At 35.8% G+C, this 21,220-nt stretch overlaps 2 protein-coding genes across 3 annotated transcripts in view; one reads left to right on the forward strand and one right to left on the reverse strand.

Annotated features, from left to right (window-relative positions):
* The window catches only part of LOC111470623 (probable DNA helicase MCM9), a 28,385-nt gene extending 13,295 nt beyond the window's left edge, over positions 1-15,090 (reverse strand). Inside the window, exons 1-9 of one of the 2 annotated variants that reach the window (XM_023116189.1) lie at positions 14,916-15,090; positions 14,726-14,828; positions 14,543-14,642; positions 14,297-14,435; positions 12,556-12,622; positions 7,171-7,345; positions 5,233-5,332; positions 254-348; positions 21-86 (exon numbers count right to left, since the gene is read on the reverse strand). In XM_023116189.1, the coding sequence (XP_022971957.1) occupies positions 21-86; positions 254-348; positions 5,233-5,332; positions 7,171-7,345; positions 12,556-12,622; positions 14,297-14,435; positions 14,543-14,642; positions 14,726-14,828; positions 14,916-15,061 (991 nt within the window). In that variant the 5' untranslated portion in view covers positions 15,062-15,090. Of the gene's footprint in view, positions 1-20; positions 87-253; positions 352-5,232; positions 5,333-7,170; positions 7,346-12,555; positions 12,623-14,296; positions 14,436-14,542; positions 14,643-14,725; positions 14,829-14,915 lie in introns of both variants that reach the window. The other variant, XM_023116188.1, reaches the window with a different exon arrangement.
* Positions 15,091-16,250: 1,160 nt separating this feature from the next.
* Positions 16,251-20,882, forward strand: LOC111470639 (nitronate monooxygenase-like). The gene is made up of 6 exons (XM_023116214.1): positions 16,251-16,529; positions 17,753-17,965; positions 18,269-18,364; positions 18,961-19,106; positions 19,445-19,664; positions 20,442-20,882. Exons 1-6 carry the CDS (start codon positions 16,395-16,397, stop codon positions 20,640-20,642), a joined length of 1,011 nt encoding a protein of 336 aa, XP_022971982.1. The 5' UTR covers positions 16,251-16,394; the 3' UTR covers positions 20,643-20,882.
* The last annotated feature ends 338 nt before the right edge of the window (positions 20,883-21,220 follow it).

Genomic DNA, 21,220 nt, shown 5'->3' on the forward strand with positions numbered 1-21,220 from the left:
GGGGGAGAAATGACCTATACCTGCAAGTTTTACAGTAAAAAGTCCAAACACTTGAGGGCATATACCTCTTAGAATAGCATTTCTACCTGGACAACTTTAACCATGTCAGCATCAGGACCACAATAAGACAAAGTATTAAACACTTTATTATAAAAGGCAATAACTGATCCTTCGAGTACAGGCAACATGAACTCATACAAAATGCAAGTAATACATCAGAATGCACATTAGGATCGATCGAAGTTAGTTGCACCTTTTAAAGGAGTGTCTTTGAAATCTGACCAGAACTGCCTAAAGTTCATAATTATGTCATCAGGGATGTCAACCTCTGCCTTCAGTTCATTGGTTCTTCTACAAATAAAAAGATACATGAAAAGGAATTATTAGACTGTACAAGACAAGGTTGAATGCTTTCGGGAATGTCACTCGAGAATGAGTAAGAGGACACAAGGTTTATGTTTTTTGGAATTTCATTAGAGAAAATGAATTATCGGACGTGGATTGAAGAATGCAAAAGTAACCAGGTGAAAATGTGGGAGACTTCTCACAGAGAATTTTAGGGAGTTCTATAGCTTACCCGCCAAAACAATTTTAAGAGAATAATAATAATTTATTTCATTCACTAAATAAATATATATAGACAAGTGTAAAAGGAGAACTTATGTAAAAGAAAGTAAAAAGACAATAAAGGGTAATATGTTAGGATATTTACAGGAATAAAATGATACTAATATAAGCACTATAATAGTTCCCCCAAGTTGGAGCATATATGTTAATCATGTTCAGCTTGTCAGAGAGAGAACTTATACATGCTCCATTTAATACTTTCATGAAGATAACTCCGAATTGTTCTCCAGTCTTCCAATGTCCTGGATACCCGACCTTGTTGTATGTTCTCATATACAAAACAATAGTAGACTTTAATGTGCATAGTTTCCATGGAGAGCTTACTTGATTGTCACAACAGTTTGGTTAATGCTGTGATATCAAATCTCAATTCAATAAGTTGAGATATCTAGTCTACACTAATCCACACACATTGCTCTATATTTTGATTCAACACTGGAACGTGACGCTACATTTTGTTCCTTACTCTTCAAAGAAACCAAATTACCACAACAAATACACAATATCTTCAATCTCCTTAGACCCTACCCGATCAGCATCTTGAGAAACATTCAATGTTAGCATGACCACAATTCTTATATGACAAACTACGTTTAGAGGCAACCTTCAAATAGCTCAGAATCGGTTTCAATGCAATGCAATGGTCATTTGTAGGAGAAGACATATACTAGCTAGCAATACTCACTAAATAAACTATGTTTGTCAAGTTGTTGTGAGATAATTAACGTTTCCTAGAAACCTCCTATATCTTTTAAGATCTTATGACGAAGAGGACTATTAGTAGAGGAAGCAAATCTGGAAGCCTCTACATTTGTGGACCACAAATACCTATAACCATCTTGAATCTTTCTCTCACGATCCATCAGTTCTTTTGTCTAATTCTTGTCGTTTTATTGAAAATTGATCCAAATTCCACATCAATTCCCTCAACGAACCTATTTCAATCGTCTTTTACCCCATTTTTTATTTCCTCCAATGATTCAAGATTGATGTAGATCATATTGTTAGTCTTGTCCAATCCCTTACCTTTTCTTGAAAAGAGAATACTCTAAAAGGTACCTTCTTGTAAATTAGTGTGGATTATTGAACAATGAGCACAACTCATGAAACTTCCTCTTGCGATCAACGTCAGCAAGAGTTTCTCAATCTTCCACTGGCGACAGCCAACATTGGCCTAGACAGGTGCTCCAATTTACCATAATTCTACTACATCACCTTCGAGAGTATAGAGAGAAAGATGATGATTTTCCTGCATACACAATTGTCTCCACTAGTGAGCTCCTTAACAATCCATCTTCATCCTTTCCAATTTCTACTCACCCACCTATTAATAAGGTTTTTATTCTCGACAGCAACCTTCTTTAGTTACATGCCATGTATCAGAGACTTCATCATTGGATTCAAGAACAAGCAATGATCTTCCTATCACACTCGCAAAGGTAAACAATAGTGCACTAGTTCTATTTCCTCGTTTGTTTCATGTATCCATTTTTCATCTCATACTTAATTTCGTTGCATCTCTAGAATCTTTATCTGTACCTAAAACTATTCATTAATTTTCATCTCATCTTGGTTGGTGTGCTATAATGTTAGAGAAGATAACTGCCTTAAGTGATATTTGTACTTGAATTTAGTTTCGCCTCTAACAGGAAAGGAGTCTACCAGTTTTAAATGGGTAGTTGTAGTCAATCCTGGTGGATTTGTACCTCGGTTGCAAGATCATCTTGTGACTAAAAGTTAGACACAAACATATCAAGTTGTTTATATACTTTTTCTTCAAGTACTAAACTGGCTTATGTTAGGTTATTTATTTCGTTAGCAACAATCCATTACTGGCCTTTGCATCAGCTTGATATTAAAAAGGTATTTTTTCATGGTGATCTTCAAGAAAAAGTGTACATGGAGCAACTACCTGAGTTTATTGCTCACTGGGAGAATAGAAAGGTATATCGTTTTCATAAATTATGGTATGATTAAAACTTTGGAATGAGGAAAAGAAAGATAATTCTATCTTTTATAAATAACTTGAGAGAGGTATCATCCTATTATATAAGATGATATTGGTATTGTTGTTACTAGTGATGATAGATGAGGCATCAAATCACACTCCCTACATTTCTCCAAAAGTCAATTACATACAAAATTTGTGAAAGTTGAAATAGTTCCTCGGAGTTGAGGTAACAAGAAGCAAGAAGGCTATTATCACAGAGAAAATATGGATTTGACGTGCTGATTTAAACAAGAAAATTAGAGACTAGGTCATGTAATACTCCAATGATGCGTAATTTACAACTTACAAATAAGGGGAATTGCAGAAAGATTCTGAAAAGATCTTACAGTGCCTTGATCAAACATGGCTCGTTCAATGAGTATTATGAGCGAGTATATGTCTTCTCCTATAGTTGACCATTGGTTGCATTGGAGCAAATTTTATGCCACTTGAAGGTTGCTCGGCAACTAGGCTTGCCCTAGGTTTGGGTAGTGACAGAAAAAAAGACGAAAAATCTAACCACACTCGTGACGATGATAACACCACATGCTAAGGATGATGGCAACAATAGACATTAGTGATAGCGGTGAGAATAGGTGTCGACATGACAAGTTTAAAAAAACAGAGTGAAAAACAAAGGAATCCTAAACCCCAAACCTAAAGATTCACCAAACCCTAATGATTAACGAAACCCAAAATTGCCTCCGAAAAAGACCTAGTACAATGTTATCATATAAACACTAACATCTCGCAAGGATCATGGATTTTATTTGATCACTATGGATATTAAATATATGGGAGTTGAATGTGTGAGATATTACATATCAATGTTTGAATATGCAAAATAATTGAAGACTCCATGATAATGTCATGGCTCTCAGATTCTATGGAGCAATCCATCAGTGACACATGTATGTTTTACAAAACGCATAAGCCATATGGGATTTCCTTCATCGCACTTACTCCAAGGCTAGAGATGCTGCAGAAATCTATGAAATTAAAGATCAAGACTGGAGCTACGAAACAAGAAGGAAAAATTGTCACTAAATATGCCAATGCATTGCAAACATTGTGACAGGAACTCGATTCGTGTATTCGAGATGAATTGCACTGCAAACGCCATAATCATGACGAAACTTATTGAAGCAGATTGTGTTTATGATTTTTTGGCAGGTCTGAACGAGTTTGACCAAGCTCGTGTACAAATCATTTGAAAAGAGGAAGCACCATCTCTTGAAGAAGCAATTTCCCTTATTTGAGAAGAAGAGAGCAAGTGAAGCCTTATGCTTCCTAGTTTAAATGCATCTGTCTTTGCTATAGAAAAAGATAAAAATAGCGGAAGTGACAACCAATGGAAGAGTAGCAGAGACAATTTATGGTGTACCCACTGCAAGAAACCACAACACACGAAGGAGAGTTGTTGGAAGTTGAATGGAAAACCTCTCAACCATGAATGGAAAATCGAGGAGGCTCATGAAACCATGGTTGAGGAAACAAGGGAGACATGTCGAAGGCACGAGTGTATATCATAGAGGAGTCCAAATCAGGAAGAAAAAAAACCACCAATTGTAGAGTCCAGTGGATTCAATAATGAAGAGATTGATAGGTTGGGGGTATTATTGGATTCCCTCAACAAGCCATCAAGGTCCAGTACCTTAATAATCTCAAGTAAATCTTCATTCACTTTTTGTATAAATTCTTCAGAGATGAACAAGGATAATTCTTGATGACTACAAATTAAGGGAGAAGGACCGATAAAATTGTACTGTGACAACAAATCAGCCATCAATATTGTACACAATCCTATCCAACATGATAGGAAAAAATATATTGAAATTGATCGACATTTTATCAGAAGAAATTAGAAGAGGGAATAGTATGCATCAATTATATGTCTTCTCGGCTTCAATTAGTAGATATACTAACAAAAGTACTTCATAACTCAATGTTTCATGAGTTACTATCCAAGTCGGGAATGGATGATATCTATTCCTCAACTTGAGGGCGAGTGTTGAAGAAAAAACCTTGAGTTAAGGAATAATTGTGTAATCTCATTAAAAAAAAAAGAGTTAATTTCATCTGTTTTTTTACCTAGTATCAAGAGATTTATTTAGATTTAGATTATCTTATTACTTAGTATCTGAGATTTATTTTATCATTTATGTATTATAAAAAGCAAATGTACCTCTCTCAAATAAAATAAGGAAAACAGCCGTCTAATTTAGACTTGCAACACATAATGATTATTCTCATCCTCTTCTTCCTTGTAAATTACAAATTTACTAAAATAACCTTTTCTGCGCAATTGATAAGAAAAGTAATGACAATGTTAAAGTTTGTGATAGTTTTGAAATATAAGATGTAAACTCAAGCACAAAGAAGACAAGAACTGTCAAATTTTAAGGGGAGAGAAAAAAAACAAAAGAACGTTTTGATAGGTGCAATTAGAGACGTATTTTATCTCTGAATGGAACACAAAATTTAATATCACTTTCCAGCATTCCTGTTGGGATGCATGTATGTATCTTTTTTTTTTTTATTTACTAAGTGAAAGCACTGTCAGCTGTATAATAAAAATATTTAGGCAGTAACCTTCGTGAAAAAGTTGCACATACCTCACACGATTAGCAATTAGCATTGGATCAAGGTCACACCGTACATCTTTGATGTCTGGGGACCACTTTGCACTCAATACTCCTGTAATAATAACATCGTCTGCCCCAATAATCAAACCCCCATCCCCATTGAGAAGGAAATAGTGAGGAATCAATAACTATACTTACTATAAATAAATAAATAAATATACATATAGTATATATTAAAAACAAGCGGCGTCCATAAGATTCTTGAAAAGAAATAATATATACATCAATCTATCTGTATATGTGGCAAACTCCAGGACCAAAGTATATTACCGACTATTCTTGTTTCTTCTTTTTTTTTTTTTTTTTTTTCTTGCTCAAAAAAAAAATCCATAATAATTGGTAATAAGTGCATATTACCTACTATAGTTGTGGTATTAGCATATTCTTCTTTTTTTCTTCCTTTTAGAAGAAACAGAATTTTTTATTGATTTAATGAAAAGAAACAACGAAAGGTAAAAATTCCCAATTCCCTACAAATTGCCTAGTAGAAATTTCTGTACTATCAAAAGTGGGCTCATACTGAGAGGGAAGTCTGCCAACTTCATTTAATTTTTACTTAAATCTACCATTTTCTGGGTCAACTATTACTTGTTAGGCTCAGTTAAACTTTACTTGCATGAAATAAAGTTCGGGTGCTAGAGAAATATTGGACCTTATATCAAGAAGGAAGTCATTTATTCCCTACAAATTGCCTAGCAAAGATTTCTGAGATATCAGAAGTGGAATCACTAAAGAATGAGCTTCGAACTTCAAGATGGGTTGTTTGGTAATAAAGAAGAAGCTTGAAAGATTAAGATCAACAACTGAGGAAGAGAAGAAAGAGGTGATGGAGTTTCAGATGAAAATGTGTCCAAAAATACAAGAAGGAGTTCCTTGATCTTATTCTTACAGAAGAAAAAGAGTTGTTTCATAAATGTAAATTAAGTGGTCAAAAGAAGAGAACAAAACTCAAGTATTTTCCATAGGTACCTCATGGCAAGGAGAAAAATGTTTGTATCAGAATTATTTCAGCTATGGGAAAAACTCTACTCGCAGATGAATATATTAAGGAAAAAAAAAAAAGAAGGCATTAGGTATTTCAACATGCTTTACAGGAAAGAAGAAAGCAGAACAAAAATTTCAAACGTAATGGATTGGAGACCCATTTTAGTATTGATAGTGAAAGGTTGAAAGATCCGTCTTTTTTTCCTTTTTTTTTTTTTTTTTTTTTTTTTTTTTATAAGAGAAACTGATTTTTGTTAATGTTATGAAATATAGAAAACGTTAATGAAGATTACAAAAGAAAGGCTTCCACTTAACAGATATCTGACCCATGGAGTAATTACAATACGAGTGGTTAAGCTTGCACCAAGTTGTTGCTGTGTACAAAATAAGGTCAGAAAGGTAAGTGCGGTTCTTCTCCTTCCCATTGAAAATTCTACCGCTCCTAATTCTGGTTGCCACAAGTATTTTTGTGAAGAAACAAGTCTCCAGGTCCAAATGAGTTCGAGGTTGAGTTCTTAAGTGGTTGGGATTTAATCATTTCATGGGATGATCAAAGACTTCTATAGAAACAGGTGCATAAATGCTTACGTCGAAGAGAAATTTATTTGTCTAATTCAGATGTAGGAAAAGCCATAAACGGTGAAAATATTGTATTCCAGTTAGTCTCACTACTTCAGTATATAATGTTTTGTATAGTGTTAACCTTGACAGAGAGATTAAGAAAGTAATCTCGTATACTGTTGCTCCTACACTAAATGCTTTCCTTAAAGACAGATTCTTTATCTGATTTTAATTGGAAAAAAGTATTAAAAACTATATAAAAAAAAATCTAGAACTGCGGAAGGATAAAATTTAGTAAGTGATGAATGGAATAGTGTACGGGGAAGAAAACAAAGCATACAGCCCTCCCTGTAACATCAGTACCTCCAGCTTTAACAAGGTCAACAAGGTCATCCTTGAGAATGACTAGAATGGCACGAGGAATGGATCCCACACCCAATACTTGTGTACTCTCCTGAATTTTTATCTCTTGGTAATCATGGCGTACTACAGAACCTTCCAAGCACTCAAAACTTTTCCCTTCACATGGTTTTGCCCTCTATAATCAAAGTCAATAGATTAGTCCGAACTACAAAAACTTACTGTAACCAGGAGAATTATACTAGATAGACAATTAATAAGACAAGGTGCATCAAATCTTGAACTCATCAACTCAGTAACATGGTGCTAAATGATTTCATGATAGTTTACTTATACATTATGGAAGTATAAACTATCGAGATTGGACAAGGAAGCAAATGAGATATTCAGAAATAGAAAGAATTAGGAAAAGATGTACTAGGATTAAGAATAATCTTGTAACTTTCAGTTAGAATTTTATTTGGGTTTAGACATTTTGTTGCAAACTCTTTCTAAACGAAGCTTGTGTCTACCCCAAGGCCCATATTTCAGAAACATCAAAGGTTTTCCTTACTAAACTTGCTCAAAGATTCGAACCTACAACCCTACTTCAGAAACATCAAGGGTTTTCGCTACTAAAGTTGCTCGAAGATTCCAACCAACAACCTTTGGATAGGCGTTACTAAGAGACTACAGGCCAATAGGCCCCCCTTGGTGGGCGACATTTAGTTGTAAATTGGTTTCAGTTGTTTGCTTGTTAGTCGGTTAATTTATTAGCAATTAGTTTCTACCAAGAGAATAATCTTTTGTATTCCAACTACTACTTTCTTTTAGTTCAACAAGTGTTAGGAGCAGTGAAATGAAAAACCAACTTAGGAAGAGTAATGAGTATTTTTTTTTTTTTTTTTACAAGAAGTAAATGTTGAAGGGATATAGACTCCCAAATGGAGTGAAAAAGAAAAAATACAAATAGAAAATACAACCAAATAGAATTTAGCCATGAAAATAAATAAGCATTTAAAGAATCAAGAACTTTTTGAAAAACTTCGTTCGAAAAACTTAGAGAGATTGCAAATGAATGATGAAACTATGAACAAGGCCCCACCAAACAATGAAAATTGATAGTTACTTTAATCTTCCCAAAAAAAAATGAAGAACTGACCACTAACCAACCAAAAACAAAAACTTTTTAAAACCCATAAAAAACAAACCTTGAAAAACTGTTCAGTTTTGCTAGAACTATTTAACCCAACAAAAGGAGCTTTGGAAAAACCATCCCCAACAAAGAAATAAAAAATTTCCCCATGCAAGTCAATCCAAATATCTCAGAGGAGGAGACAAAACAAAATTTTACAAAGCTTAAATCATGGCGCTACTTCCTTCTTGAGCCAAAGGAATAATTTCACAAAACTCAAGACCACAAGTGATAAGATAAGGAATCACTACAAGGGGAGTAAGATTCGGATTACCTTGTTGATCGAATATCTCAAGGAAAGAACATTGTTTGAGATTCAAGTCACTCCACAAGCAAGATCGATCATGTCTAGCTTGAATGATTCTTGTTGATCAAATATCTCAAACACTTGTTTGAGATTCGAATCACTCCACAAGCAAGATTGATCATGTCGAGCTTGAATGATTCTACATGCAACCTAAACTACATAGAATTGCAAAGAAACTTAGCCATTGGCTAAAGAAGAGCACACATGCTTCTTTTACTACATTTTCCAAGTCTCTTACAAATACAACATACATGGCTTTATATAGCCTCAAAATGAAACTACTAGTCATTCCAAGAATTGTAACATTCATACTTAATGGTCATAATTAACCATTATGTAATTGTAACCTAAAGTAAATAAAAATACTAAAAACTCTAAATTGTAACCCACCCAAAATTTATAACAATCAAACTTCACTTTTCTTCAATGTGGCATGCATTGAAACATTTTTTGATAATTTTGACAACTTTTTCTTCACATCGTCATTGAAGTATATTGTATGATTGATGTTTTTTGGTTCATATCAACAAGCTTCTACCGACGAAGCAAATTGGCAGACATAAATGAAGGAATAGGAGGAAGAGTCTTCTTGTCACGATCCTGAAATTATAAGTCAAAAGCTTCATAAAAAAAAATCTTCAAGAACATCAACCTCCATATTGAAATTCATTGCTTGAATGATTGATTCCACACTATTCAAACTTACCTCGGAGTCAACCTTAAAGATGCCACCACGAGGTGGAGAGTCCTTTATCGAGTGGATAACTCCTCTTGTTAAACCTAAAACTGGATCCAAAGGAGTAAAGATAAAATGGTTCTTAAGGGGTAAGATAAGTGAAGGGGAAGGTGGTAAGGTGACATTTTGATTGGAGGGTGCTAGAAGCAAGGTAACTAGGAATCTCACAGCGAACTGGTAGAATACCCCACCATCTCCTGCTCTCCCTCTCCCTCCCCCTCCATCTTTTGGTTTGGCATTATATTTAGAGAGAGGTTGAAACTGGAGGATTTTAGGTAACGTTGAGAGAATATGGTGGTGTGATCTTTTTGGGGACTTTGTAATGATGATTTGTGGGAGAAGGGGGTGTTAATCTCTATAGATAAGTGTTCTATCTGCCAATCAGTGCTCCGATTTTGAAGATATATTACTAAAGAAAATGTCATTTGGTGAAAACTTGTTTTTTCTTTTTTCTTTTTTTACTAGAGAACAAAATTTTTCATTGATGAAATGAAAAGAGACTAATGCTCATGAGATGTAAACTCCCCAAGAGAGTGAAAACTTGTCGGTTATATTGTTTTTAGTAAATATTTATTATATTCTTCTCTTATTTGCTGTAATTATTAATATATTGTGATAGTTTCTTTTTCTATAATAGGGCTCACCCCTACCTGAAGCGTCCTTATTTTTACTTTTGGAAATAAGACGAACTAATTTTTGCTCTGAAAGTTAATCATATTAATGCCAAATATGGGAAATCATCTATAGATTTGTGGCCCTCAATTAAATCTCATCAATTCACATGCCCTTGGACACAAATTGTGAAATATGTTGGTCTGGTCAAGGATAGATGCTTGTGGAGAGTTGGTTGAGGCAGTAATATCAGTTTCAGGCATCATAAACGGGTTTCTAGCACTCTCCTAGCGATTTAATTCCTGAGGCTTTTCAGCCTAGCTTCCTTAAAGATAGCTACAGCCAATGGCATCACATATGGGTTTCCAGCCATCTGAAGATGAGAAAGCTGGATTAGCTCCTTCCCCCCTTAAAACCCTCGAGCCAGCCCTTAGCTTCTCCTAACGACACTAGCCAGCTCAGGACATCCATTAAACATAGATAGAGAAAGAGCACGATGGGGTCTCATTGCCTAAGACCTCTAGATGCAAAAATCTTACCTCTCAATCTCTCCGTCAACAAAAATGGAGAAATCAACCAACCTAATCCAATTCCAAATTGAAGATCTCCATGTCTACCAAAAACCCTTCTTTTCAAGGACTTTATTCACAAATTCTCAGTCAAAATGATCGTTAGCTTTCTCCAAATCTGTCTTAAAAATAATCCCTTCCTCCTTTCTAGACTTCTAATCCTCGATGGCTTCATTAGCAATTAGTATTTCATCTAGGATTTGCCTATCAACAACAAACGAAAGGCTACGTGATCATTAGAAATTGTACTCGGAAGGACTTACCTCGATCCATTAGCCAAAATCTTAGCAATGGTCTTACATAAACTCAAAACTAGACTTACGGGTCAAAAATATTTCACCTTCATTGCCCTTATCCTTTTTAAGGATAAGACACATAAGTCTCGTTCATGGTTATGCTATAACACCTCTTTCATAAAACTCATAGAAGACATTCCATAAAACCTCCTTAATGCAATCCCAGCTATCCTGAAAGAAGGCCATGGAAAACCCATCCAGCCTTGGAGATTTATTTCTATCAAAACCAAAAATCACTATTTGAATCTCTGTTAGGGTAAAGGGGGCTTACCAACAGTTCCTTCTCTCTCATCAAAATTGTGCGCCAATCCAACCCATCCATGAATGGGAAAGTAGAGGGCATAAGGATTAACGAAGAAGTAAATATTTACCTCCTTTATCTTCTTGTTCTCCATCAAGATAACAACATCATCATTTTCCAGGTATTCAATAAGATTCTTATTGGGCTTACCCCTTACGAGGTTAAGAGAAAAGCTTGTCCGTCTCAAACCAGTGTTCTCCCTCCAAATGAGGGTTTCAAACTCCCCCTTCAATAAAGCCCTCTCCTCTCTCAAATACAATGAAAACTCTCCAAGTTCCTCCAAACTATCTACAGCCATAGTCCTTTCCACAATTTCAGCCTTCCTAGTCTTAATATTCCCAAAATCATAAAAGATCCGATCCTTTTAGAATTCCTTTAAGGTTCCTCACCATTATCATAAAACATAATTCTGCTCATTTGATCTTTACCCTATTAGTGATTGGTTTGCCATATGCTATAAACGGGATTAAACTCAATTTCTCATACTTTCACTCATTGATTCACTCATTGTTAAGATTAGGTTAGTAGGTATATTTCGATCTCACACTAAGCCAAGAAATTCAAAAACGATAAATTTGGCCCCACCCCGTCTCCAATGGATCTGTTCCCGGGGGTACCCTAAAAAAAGAACCTTTCCTCTCCCCAGCCACAAAGAAATAGAAACCTTGAACAATGGGTGGGAAAACCACATATTTTCGAACCTAAAAGGACTCAGGCTCCAAGAAACCATATAAAAATTGATGCTCTTGTCGCTTACAATCAAGTTTCACTTTCACATGATCAAATTGAAGATCATTATGTTGAATCCATGGATCAGATGGTTGATCATCCACTAAGCCATTAGCAAGCTTAGCTTCTCAAGAGCAAAATTGGGGTTATTGATCCACACCCTTGTTTAAGGGATGGGAGAACATGATGCTAAATGATGTTGTTGGACCTAATGTTATTCTCTTCCTCCCTCCAAACACTGAGCAATTATAATGTGTCACACCCCATGCTGTAATTAGTGCCAATACCAGATTTCCTGGTATATAGTTGCAATGATTGTAAATTCTGTGACAATTATTGTCTAATCATGTACCAGTAGTTTAGCTCTCCTAGTATGTGTACCTTAAGTAAAGGCTCAATTGTTACCGTAACTAAGTTCCTCTTAAACCCATACAAAGTGGCTACAGATAGAAAGAAGGGCACCTTGTAGCAGGTGGCTTATTACAGCTACAACCCCAACTTGATGTTGATTAAACCAAGGATTTATTATAACCATTTGGAGCAATATGCTAACGTGTTGGTCTATATGCATAATGCATGGGAGATTTGAAACATGAGATCATTTGTCAGGGATGTGGAACTAATAAAAATGAAACAAATGACATGGAATTAGAAAACTAAGTACCTGAGAGGGACAAAATGATGGTAACTGTATTGAGTTTCTGGTTTCCAGCTCGGGATATACTGGGAACCTTCACAAAGCAAAGTAAAACTGTTAAAGAAATAAGAAGAATCTAGAAATGGTGAGCACAAACGGACATGCTAGATTATCGTCAGCAATTGGACAATGTTTTTTTTTTTTTTTTTTTCTGTATATAAGAAACAATTTCATTGATGTATACAAATTATAAAATGGATGGATAATCTATGTTGGTGACACAATTTACACCAAGAAATAGCATAGTAAATGACTTTATCAAAGAACAATTCAAAGGTGTGCTCTTTGTCCAAAAAAAACGCCCCTTTGATTCCTCTATTTCCATGTAACCCAAAAGAAGGCTCGGCTGATAATAACCCACAGTATAGCTTTGGCATCCGTATAAGGTTGGCCCAAATAAAGATTAAAATCCAGCGCATTGTTAAAAGGATTGGAGGAATAAAATTATACATTAGATTCATCACAAAAGTTATCCTTTTTACTTCATGTAAATGGATGTTCCACCAAATTTCAGCTACCTATTAAATATGAAACATCAATGACAAAAAAACAGTTATACCACGCAGTACTGCCATTTTGTAGAATGATTTTACATCATATTCAATTGTACAAAGCATTTTTTTATTCACGGGGATATTTCAGACCAAAAACTGGAGGTACTATGGAAGCCGAATGCAAATGAAAACAGAAAAAGGAAAGACAAAACAAAACCAATCCAAACAAGAAAAAAGGGTAAGGTTCAACCCTCTTACTTATCAGGAACCTTACCTCCTAAATTTAAGATGGTAGAGGAATTCACAGTATGTCAGCAAATAATACCCATCTCGCTACCGGTGTTTAAAATACTTAGCAACATTTAGGTCCGACATCTCAACAAGAGGTTTTTATATTATTGTTCTAAGATGTCGAGAAAATATCAAGATGTTGAGTAAAATGTTGAGGTGTTATGTAATATAGAGAAAATGTCAGAAAATACTGAGGAAATAGCTAGAAATATTGATATTCTCCACGCCACACTCGCCCTCTTTTACTCTCTCGCTCCCAACCTCCCAGTATGTAACTTTTAATTATGTTTTTAGTTAAGTTCAACGCAACATTGTGAAGTTGTGCATGCTTCTACAAGTGCTGTATTGAGTTTGGTGATATTTATCTATGTATGCAATTTTAATATTATGAGAATGTTTTTTTACAATCTTTCATAGTGAAAGGTGGCCAACTGGACGGTGGTCAGGGAAGGGGAAAGGACATGGAAGTCTGTGGAAGGGGGAAGAGGGAAGAGGGAAAGGAAAGGAGGCCATTATGTTCACAGCTATCACATTTATTACAGCAAAATTGAAATGCAAGGTTACCGAATACCAAATTACTAGAGTTTCTTTTCCTTCAAAAAGTATACGAACGTTTTCTAGCTTATTCAAGCTTGTCAATATTAATTCAGCAACAAGTTTAGCATTAGTAATTGAACCTAAGGGCTTGAAAACTTCCCCTATTACATCTCTAACATCCTTAAGGCTTCTATCTCCTCTGCAAAGCTTGAGAATATTCAAAATTAATACAACCGAGAAAGGAGAGGATGAAAAAGTGGATCATACAATTGAGCCAAAGATGGTAGAACCGAATCATAACACGGTGAAAACTCGAACCAGCAATGTGTTGCATGTAAGTAGATAAGTAGACAAATGACGTTTGAAACTTGAGAAATTCAACTCACTTGTGCTTGCATTTCCGGCAAATGTACCACCTCTCCCCCTCATACATCTTAATTGCCCCAGATCTGATTACCGTCCCTTTAAGTGTGAGAAGCACTCCACGATGCTTCACTCTGATAGACCCAATACTTGGAGAAGTCTCTAAAACCAAGCATAACGCGAACAATAAGAACTCAATTAAACGAACCACAACTATTAACAGGAGAGTAATCAACATTGCAGTAATAAAATCGGAAACAGAATCAAACCAGGCCATTCCAGAGGGGAGCCGGCGACATTAATGCGAACATGGATGAAATCTTTCTTAATTCCATTTATACAACCTTTCGAATCACCCAAAGTGATCTTCTGCAACCACCACCACAAAAACGAACATCAATAACACATGAGACGAGAATAAATAAGCTTTGCAACACTACATGATCACAAACATGAGCCCAAACAGCTGCATCGTCAAAAATACGCAAGTACTCGGTCGGATGGGAGAAAACAAGACGAGCAAGAGGTGGATCGTCGTCCATCAGCTCTGCGAATCTGATTAATAGAACGAAGACGCGTGAAAAAAAATGAGAAAACATGAGAATGAGAGAGGAAGACAAGGATGGAAATGGAATTGCTTACTCCACGAATAGAGGGTAATGGAGCTTAGGATCAGGGGAATGAGCAATGGAACGAAGCTGATCGGAGTGGCGGCGAATTAGAAACGTAGCCAAGGCCTTGACGGGACTGGTTGGAGGATCGTCCATTGCCGCCAAGGAGATGTCCATGGCTGAGAGAGTAAGCTGCTATGGCCTCAAGTTTCAGGCAGAAGACTGGTGAGTTTGGGCGGGAACTGCTTTATATACGTGTTTACAGAAGCAAATCCCACGGCACGGACCGTACGGACCAAATATTTTTATTTTTATTTTTATTTTTCATACACCCTTAATTTTGAAATTTAATTATAATTAAATAATTTATTTATGAACAAAAAAAAAAAAAAAAAAACTCAACTTATCCCATTATTTCAACTTTAACCTTAAAATTTTAAATGTATCAAATTATATTTAAATGGATGCAATATTTTAACCGAAAATTTTAATTTTTTAGTTAATATTTATCCGTTAATTATTTTTCTAGAACGTATTTTTCACTCAAAGGATGGATCAAATTGCTCGAACACGTTTGACTTGTTCGATCAGCCTTATTGATCTTATACGTTCCTTTAGCTTGTTGAGCTTGCATATTGGGTCTGTCTTTTGTTGTGTTTAATCTATTTTTCACTTAATATTTAAACGGATATTTGTTTTTCAATTAGGTTTGAGTCGCCACTTGAAGTAGTTTTTTTTTTCTTCGTACCATCCACTTTCACCTCCATCGATTTGCTCTCCAACCGAGACATTTACTACCGTTGTGTTTGACGTTGCTTTATCCTATTTTTGTCCATAAACTTTATATAGTTCAATAATTAAGATTTATACATCTCTTTCGATGTTATCTTTAAACAAAAAAGACAATACTCGTGAATCAATGTCCCCTTCAAACGAGAAAAGAAATTTCCACTAAAAACACGTTCGGTATTTCATGTTTTTTTTTTTTTTTTTTTTTTTTACAACAAAGTAGGATTGTCATATTACATAATCAGAAAAATCTGATCAAAATAATATTTTACGAGATTGAATATGGATAAACTAATATAAAACGATAATCTTATATAACAAATTTAATTAATTATTTTTTGTTTGTTGATAATATTAATTAAATTTAAGAAAAAATCCAAAATTATATTGAATGAAAGCTCTTTATTTTATTGATTGGAAAACATTATTTTTAATTTAATTTTCTATTCAAATAATGGAAGAGTAAATAATAATTCAAACAAAAAACAAAATAAAATTAAAAAGGAAAATTTGCACACGTCTCTATTACGGCGTCGTTTAGTACAACTCGACAGACTAAAGCAAGCGTGAGGCGTAGTTGCTTACGTGTTGAACCCGGCAGCTCTCACGTAACCTTCAAAGCCGCCTCTCCCATGGCTGCCACTGCCACTTCCTTCCGGTATTTTAAAAGTGGCTCTTCTTCCAATCAATCCATCATTGCCCATCCAAGAGACAGAATCAGATGGATTCTGGAGGGATTCTCGGTTTCCAATACGGCATAGTTCAGGCTCCGCTTGGACCTGATATCTCCGGTCCTGAGCTTGTTGCGGCGGTCGCCAATGCCGGCGGACTCGGTCTTCTCAGAGCCCCCGATTGGGTACCTTACTGTCTATTGTTTCTTATTGTTCAATTTGTTATGTTGGAAATGAATGTAACGTGTTGTGGAGAAGCATCATCATCTGGATTCTGCTATTGATTGTTCGATCATATGTATGTCGTCGTCGGATTTTGAAACTTTTAACTGTTGATTAGTTTTATAGATTGGCGTTTTCTGATTTTTGCAACTGCTTATTGATTGTTTTTGAAGGAATGCGGACAATTTGGTGGTGATTTGTTGTGAAATTTTGGAGGAGTGTTGGGTTTAATGGGGACTTTGTCCGGGGAATACATTATGTGAATGAACAGTTGAAATATTGACGTTGTCAATCTGTTCTTGTGGGCACTTTGTATTTGTTATGAATGTAAAGAATTTACTGAAACCTTCTTTTCCTTTGTTCTTTTATTAGTCTAGAAACTGTTTATAAAATTTTAGTATCCATGTGAGATTTTACATTGGGAAGATAATGGAACATTTTCTAGTAGGGCGTGAAAAACTCTCCCTAGAAAACGCGTTTTAAAAACTTTGAGGGGAAGCCCAAAAGGAAAAATCCAAAGAGGACAATATCTGCTAGCGGTGGGCTTAGGCGGTTACAGTTGGTATTAGAGCTAGGCACTGGACGGTGTGTCAACAAGGACGCTAGGCTCCAAAGGGAGAGTCCCACATCGATTAGAGAAGGGAATGAGTGTCAACGAAGACGCTAGGCCTCGAAGGGGGTGGATTTTGAGATCCTACATCGGTTGGGGAGGAGAAGAAGCATTATTTATAAGAGTGTGGAAACCTCTCCTTAGAAAACGTGTTTTAAAAATCTTGAGGAAAAGTCCAAAGAGGACAATCTGCTAGTGGGGGGTTTGGACTATTACAATCCGTTTCATAACCATTTAGTCTTTGTTGCCGAAGAGCTAATGTACTGCAGTATTTAGCTTATGTTTCTACTTTGTGCAATGGTTTTGAGATTTCAGCCAAATTTAAAAAAATCAATCAAATTTCTGGGAACTACATGTTTTTGGTTTGTGAATCTTGCTTTGATCTAAAAAATATATGCATGTATTCAGCACTGAACAGGCTTATCTTCTTATATTGAAAACATACAGTAAATTGATGATCAAATATAATGTCAAAAGGTGTATAGCTTGCTGCTCTTTTGTCCCAACTATTTATTTACATGTTTTCCTGTTTTCCATTCTAACTGAGTAGCATGGAGCTCATTTTATACGTACCAGGAATCGCCTGATTATGTACGAGAATTGATACGGAAGACCCGAGCATTAACAGATAAACCATTTGGAGTAGGTGTAATTTTAGCATTTCCCCATGAGCAAAATCTAAAGGCCATATTAGATGAGAAAGTAGCAGTTCTGCAAGTTTACTGGGGAGAATGTTCAAAGGATCTTGTGGACCAAGCTCATTCTGCTGGGGTGAAAATTATTCCACAAGTGAGTGTTTTCTTGCAAATCACATTAACAATGGGCGGCCACACGACCCAATTTACGTAGATTGCTTTATGTTATTATTAAACTTTTTAAGTGCATGGTTGTGGAGGCTTAATTTTCGAGAAAAATCTGTCATCTTATTAAAATTACCGATACAATTTCTTATTAATCAAAGAATCTTCATGCGCGTGGATGTGGAAGCATAATCTGAAATCACTTCAGGTCCTTCATTATTATGTTCTATGACGTTATCGGTCCTCTGTTCATATTGTGGTATGTTACATTCTTTTAAAACTACTTTTGCAGGTTGGGTGCATCGAAGAAGCAAGCAAAGCAGTTGATGTTGGTGTTGATGCAATAATCGTGCAAGGTCGGGAAGCGGGAGGGCATGTTATTGGTCAAGTATAGACCTTCTTCTTCCCAGAAAACTTATTTAATTTTTGATGCTATTGTATTTGTCTCTAGGCTTCTTCCATCATAGTTTCGTTTTCATTTGCTAAATTGCCCGTGGGCTATGTTTTTGCACGGTTCTTCTCCTTCGCAAAAAGTTCTCTAAATTACTTGAAAAATAAAGGAAAAGCATCTGTTTCTCAATTCATTAAGAAACTGTTGTCGTAGTTCAAGTGTCTCCTGACTTACCCTGCTCCGAGTTCATCGTTCGAAGGGTATCGAGTTTGAAATCCCCTTGGAGAGAATTAGATTTTTTAATATTAATCTTTATCATAAAAGTATTTGGACATTCTTCCTTTTTGACATTAATCATGCATATATATTTCGATTACTTGACTACTTTTCTTCTTTAAATTTCACTATGTTGTATGAACTGCTGGTGTTTTTATTTGTTGCTTCCAGTCGGTGATATTCATTTGGATCATGTTTTCATTAGTCATGTTCTTCACCTCTCTTCACATTTGTGTTTCAACTATATCATAACTTTTCTCAAATCATTATTTGAAAAATGAAAATAGTTTACAGAAGTTTGACTTGATTCTTTACAGGAAGGTTTGATTTCCATCTTACCAAGGGTAGTTGATATTGTTGGGAATGAAGATATACCTATAATTGCGGCTGGTGGTATTTCAGATTCTCGAGGTTATGTTGCTGCCCTGGCCCTGGGCGCTCGTGGTGTCTGCCTCGGAACTAGGTTAGAAAAAGCTGAACTGTGACTGTTCGACTCGGAAAACATATTTTAAAAAGTTGGCTGATCCATGCTACAAAATGGTGCTTGATTTGAAACAATACCCGGTATCGAAAATAGAATACTGCCGCACGTTCAGAGGCAGAAAGCCTTTTTTTCTTTGGTGTAATCCAAAAGTTGCTGTTATCTTGCTATATTAGATAATCTAATAACAAAACATATCTCATAAATTTTAGATAGTATCACCATTGATCTTCTGCATCTGCTGAGATTTAAATTTTTATTTTTTTAAAAGTTTGTTGTGATAGTAATTTGAGTGCGAAGAACTAAATGAAATATTGCAGATTTGTCGCTACTGAAGAAAGCCATGCTCACCCTGCATACAAGAGGAAGTTGGTAGAACTGGATGCAACTGATTATACAGACATTTTTGGGCGTGCAAGATGGCCCGGCGCACCCCAGCGCGTTCTACAGACACCCTTTTACGATGATTGGAAATCGCTTCCTGCGGACGAAAACGAAAGCAATCAGCCTGTCATTGGCCGCTCAAGAATTAATGGCTTGGTGAGCTCCCCTTATTTCTTTTCTACCTAAACAGGTGCATAAATGAGATATTTATATTCCAGAGTGAGATCCCATGTCGGTTCGGTTGGGGAGGAAGGAGAACAAAGCATTCTTTATACGGGTGTGGATTCCTCTTCTTAGTAGATGCGTTTTAAAAACCTTGAGGGGTAGCCCGAAAGGGAAAGTCCAAAGAGGACAATATCTGCTAGTTGTGGGCTTGGGCCATTACAAATGGTATCAAAGCCAAGTTACGGGCAATGTGCCAGCAAGGAGGCTGAGCCCTGAAGGGGGTGGACACGAGGCAGTGTGCTAGCAAGGACGCTAGACCCTGAAGTAGGGTGGATTGGGGGGGTCCCACATTGATCAGAGAAGGGAACGAGTGCCAGTGAGGACTCTGGACCCCAAAGAGGGTGGATTATGAGATCCCACCTCGGTTAAGGAGGAGAACGAAACATTGTTTATAAGCGTGTGGAAACCTCTTCCCAGCATACGCATTTAAAAATTTTGAGGGGAAACTCGAGAGAGAAAACCCAAATAGGACAGTATCTGCTAGCGGTAAGCTTGGTCCGTTACACATTACATGCATTAAATTAAAAAAAAAAAAAAAAAAGTTAGCTGCCTTTTATTGTTCATGCTTTGAAGAAACTCTGCAGTCACGTTTTATGCCAGATCATTAAAAAACTAAATATTTATGCTAAAAACAAAGAAGTTAGAGGATATTCTATTGTTCTTCTCTACATGAACATTCTTCATTTAATACATTCATACTTGGAACAGGACATAGATGTACGGCGCTTCGCAGGAACCGTGCCAAATGCAACGACAAAAGGCGACATCGAGAGCATGGCAATGTATGCCGGGCAAGGAGTAGGACTAATCAAGGAGATACTACCAGCAGGAGAAGTGGTAAGAAAGCTGGTTGAAGGTGCTCAACATCTGATCCAAACACATTTGAGTAGTTTTGTTCATAAAGTTTGATGCTCAGAGCTGCAATATTTTTTGTTTCCTGAAAGAAATAAGTTCAAAAATCCATATGTAGATATAGATGAATGTCTGAAAAATTGAGCTTCACGAGTTAAAATAAAAGTAGTAACTGGGATTTGCTGTCTTGTTCGTATCAGTATCAGTGTCATTTCAGTGTCATTTCAGGTCCTTGTATCTTTGAAGCTTGTCTAGATTGATATCTTTATGTTATTAAGTTCGTTTTTGTTGTGTTTTTGGGTATCTGTTCTTTGTGGACATGTGAAATTGATAGATTATGCCTAAGCTCCAAAGCTAAAAAGACATTATTCCCATACCTTTCAAGAAAAAGGAGAGTATTCCTCTGGATCATAATCATTTGCTTATCGAATTAAAATCGTAAAAATGGTCGAATATTTTGTTTAATCAGAGTTGTAATTATATAGTATATAACAAGAACTAAATATGAATAATTCGATCCCTTCAAACACGAATTATTTAATTCTACGTCCCAAATAATCATATTTTACTAACTAAACAATGATTTAGTTAAAAAAACTTTATTCTCTCGTGTCACCCATTTATATTAAGAGCTA

Source organism: Cucurbita maxima, unplaced genomic scaffold (assembly GCF_002738345.1).
Source record: "Cucurbita maxima cultivar Rimu unplaced genomic scaffold, Cmax_1.0 Cma_Scf00046, whole genome shotgun sequence".
NCBI classification, from domain to species: domain Eukaryota; kingdom Viridiplantae; phylum Streptophyta; class Magnoliopsida; order Cucurbitales; family Cucurbitaceae; genus Cucurbita; species Cucurbita maxima.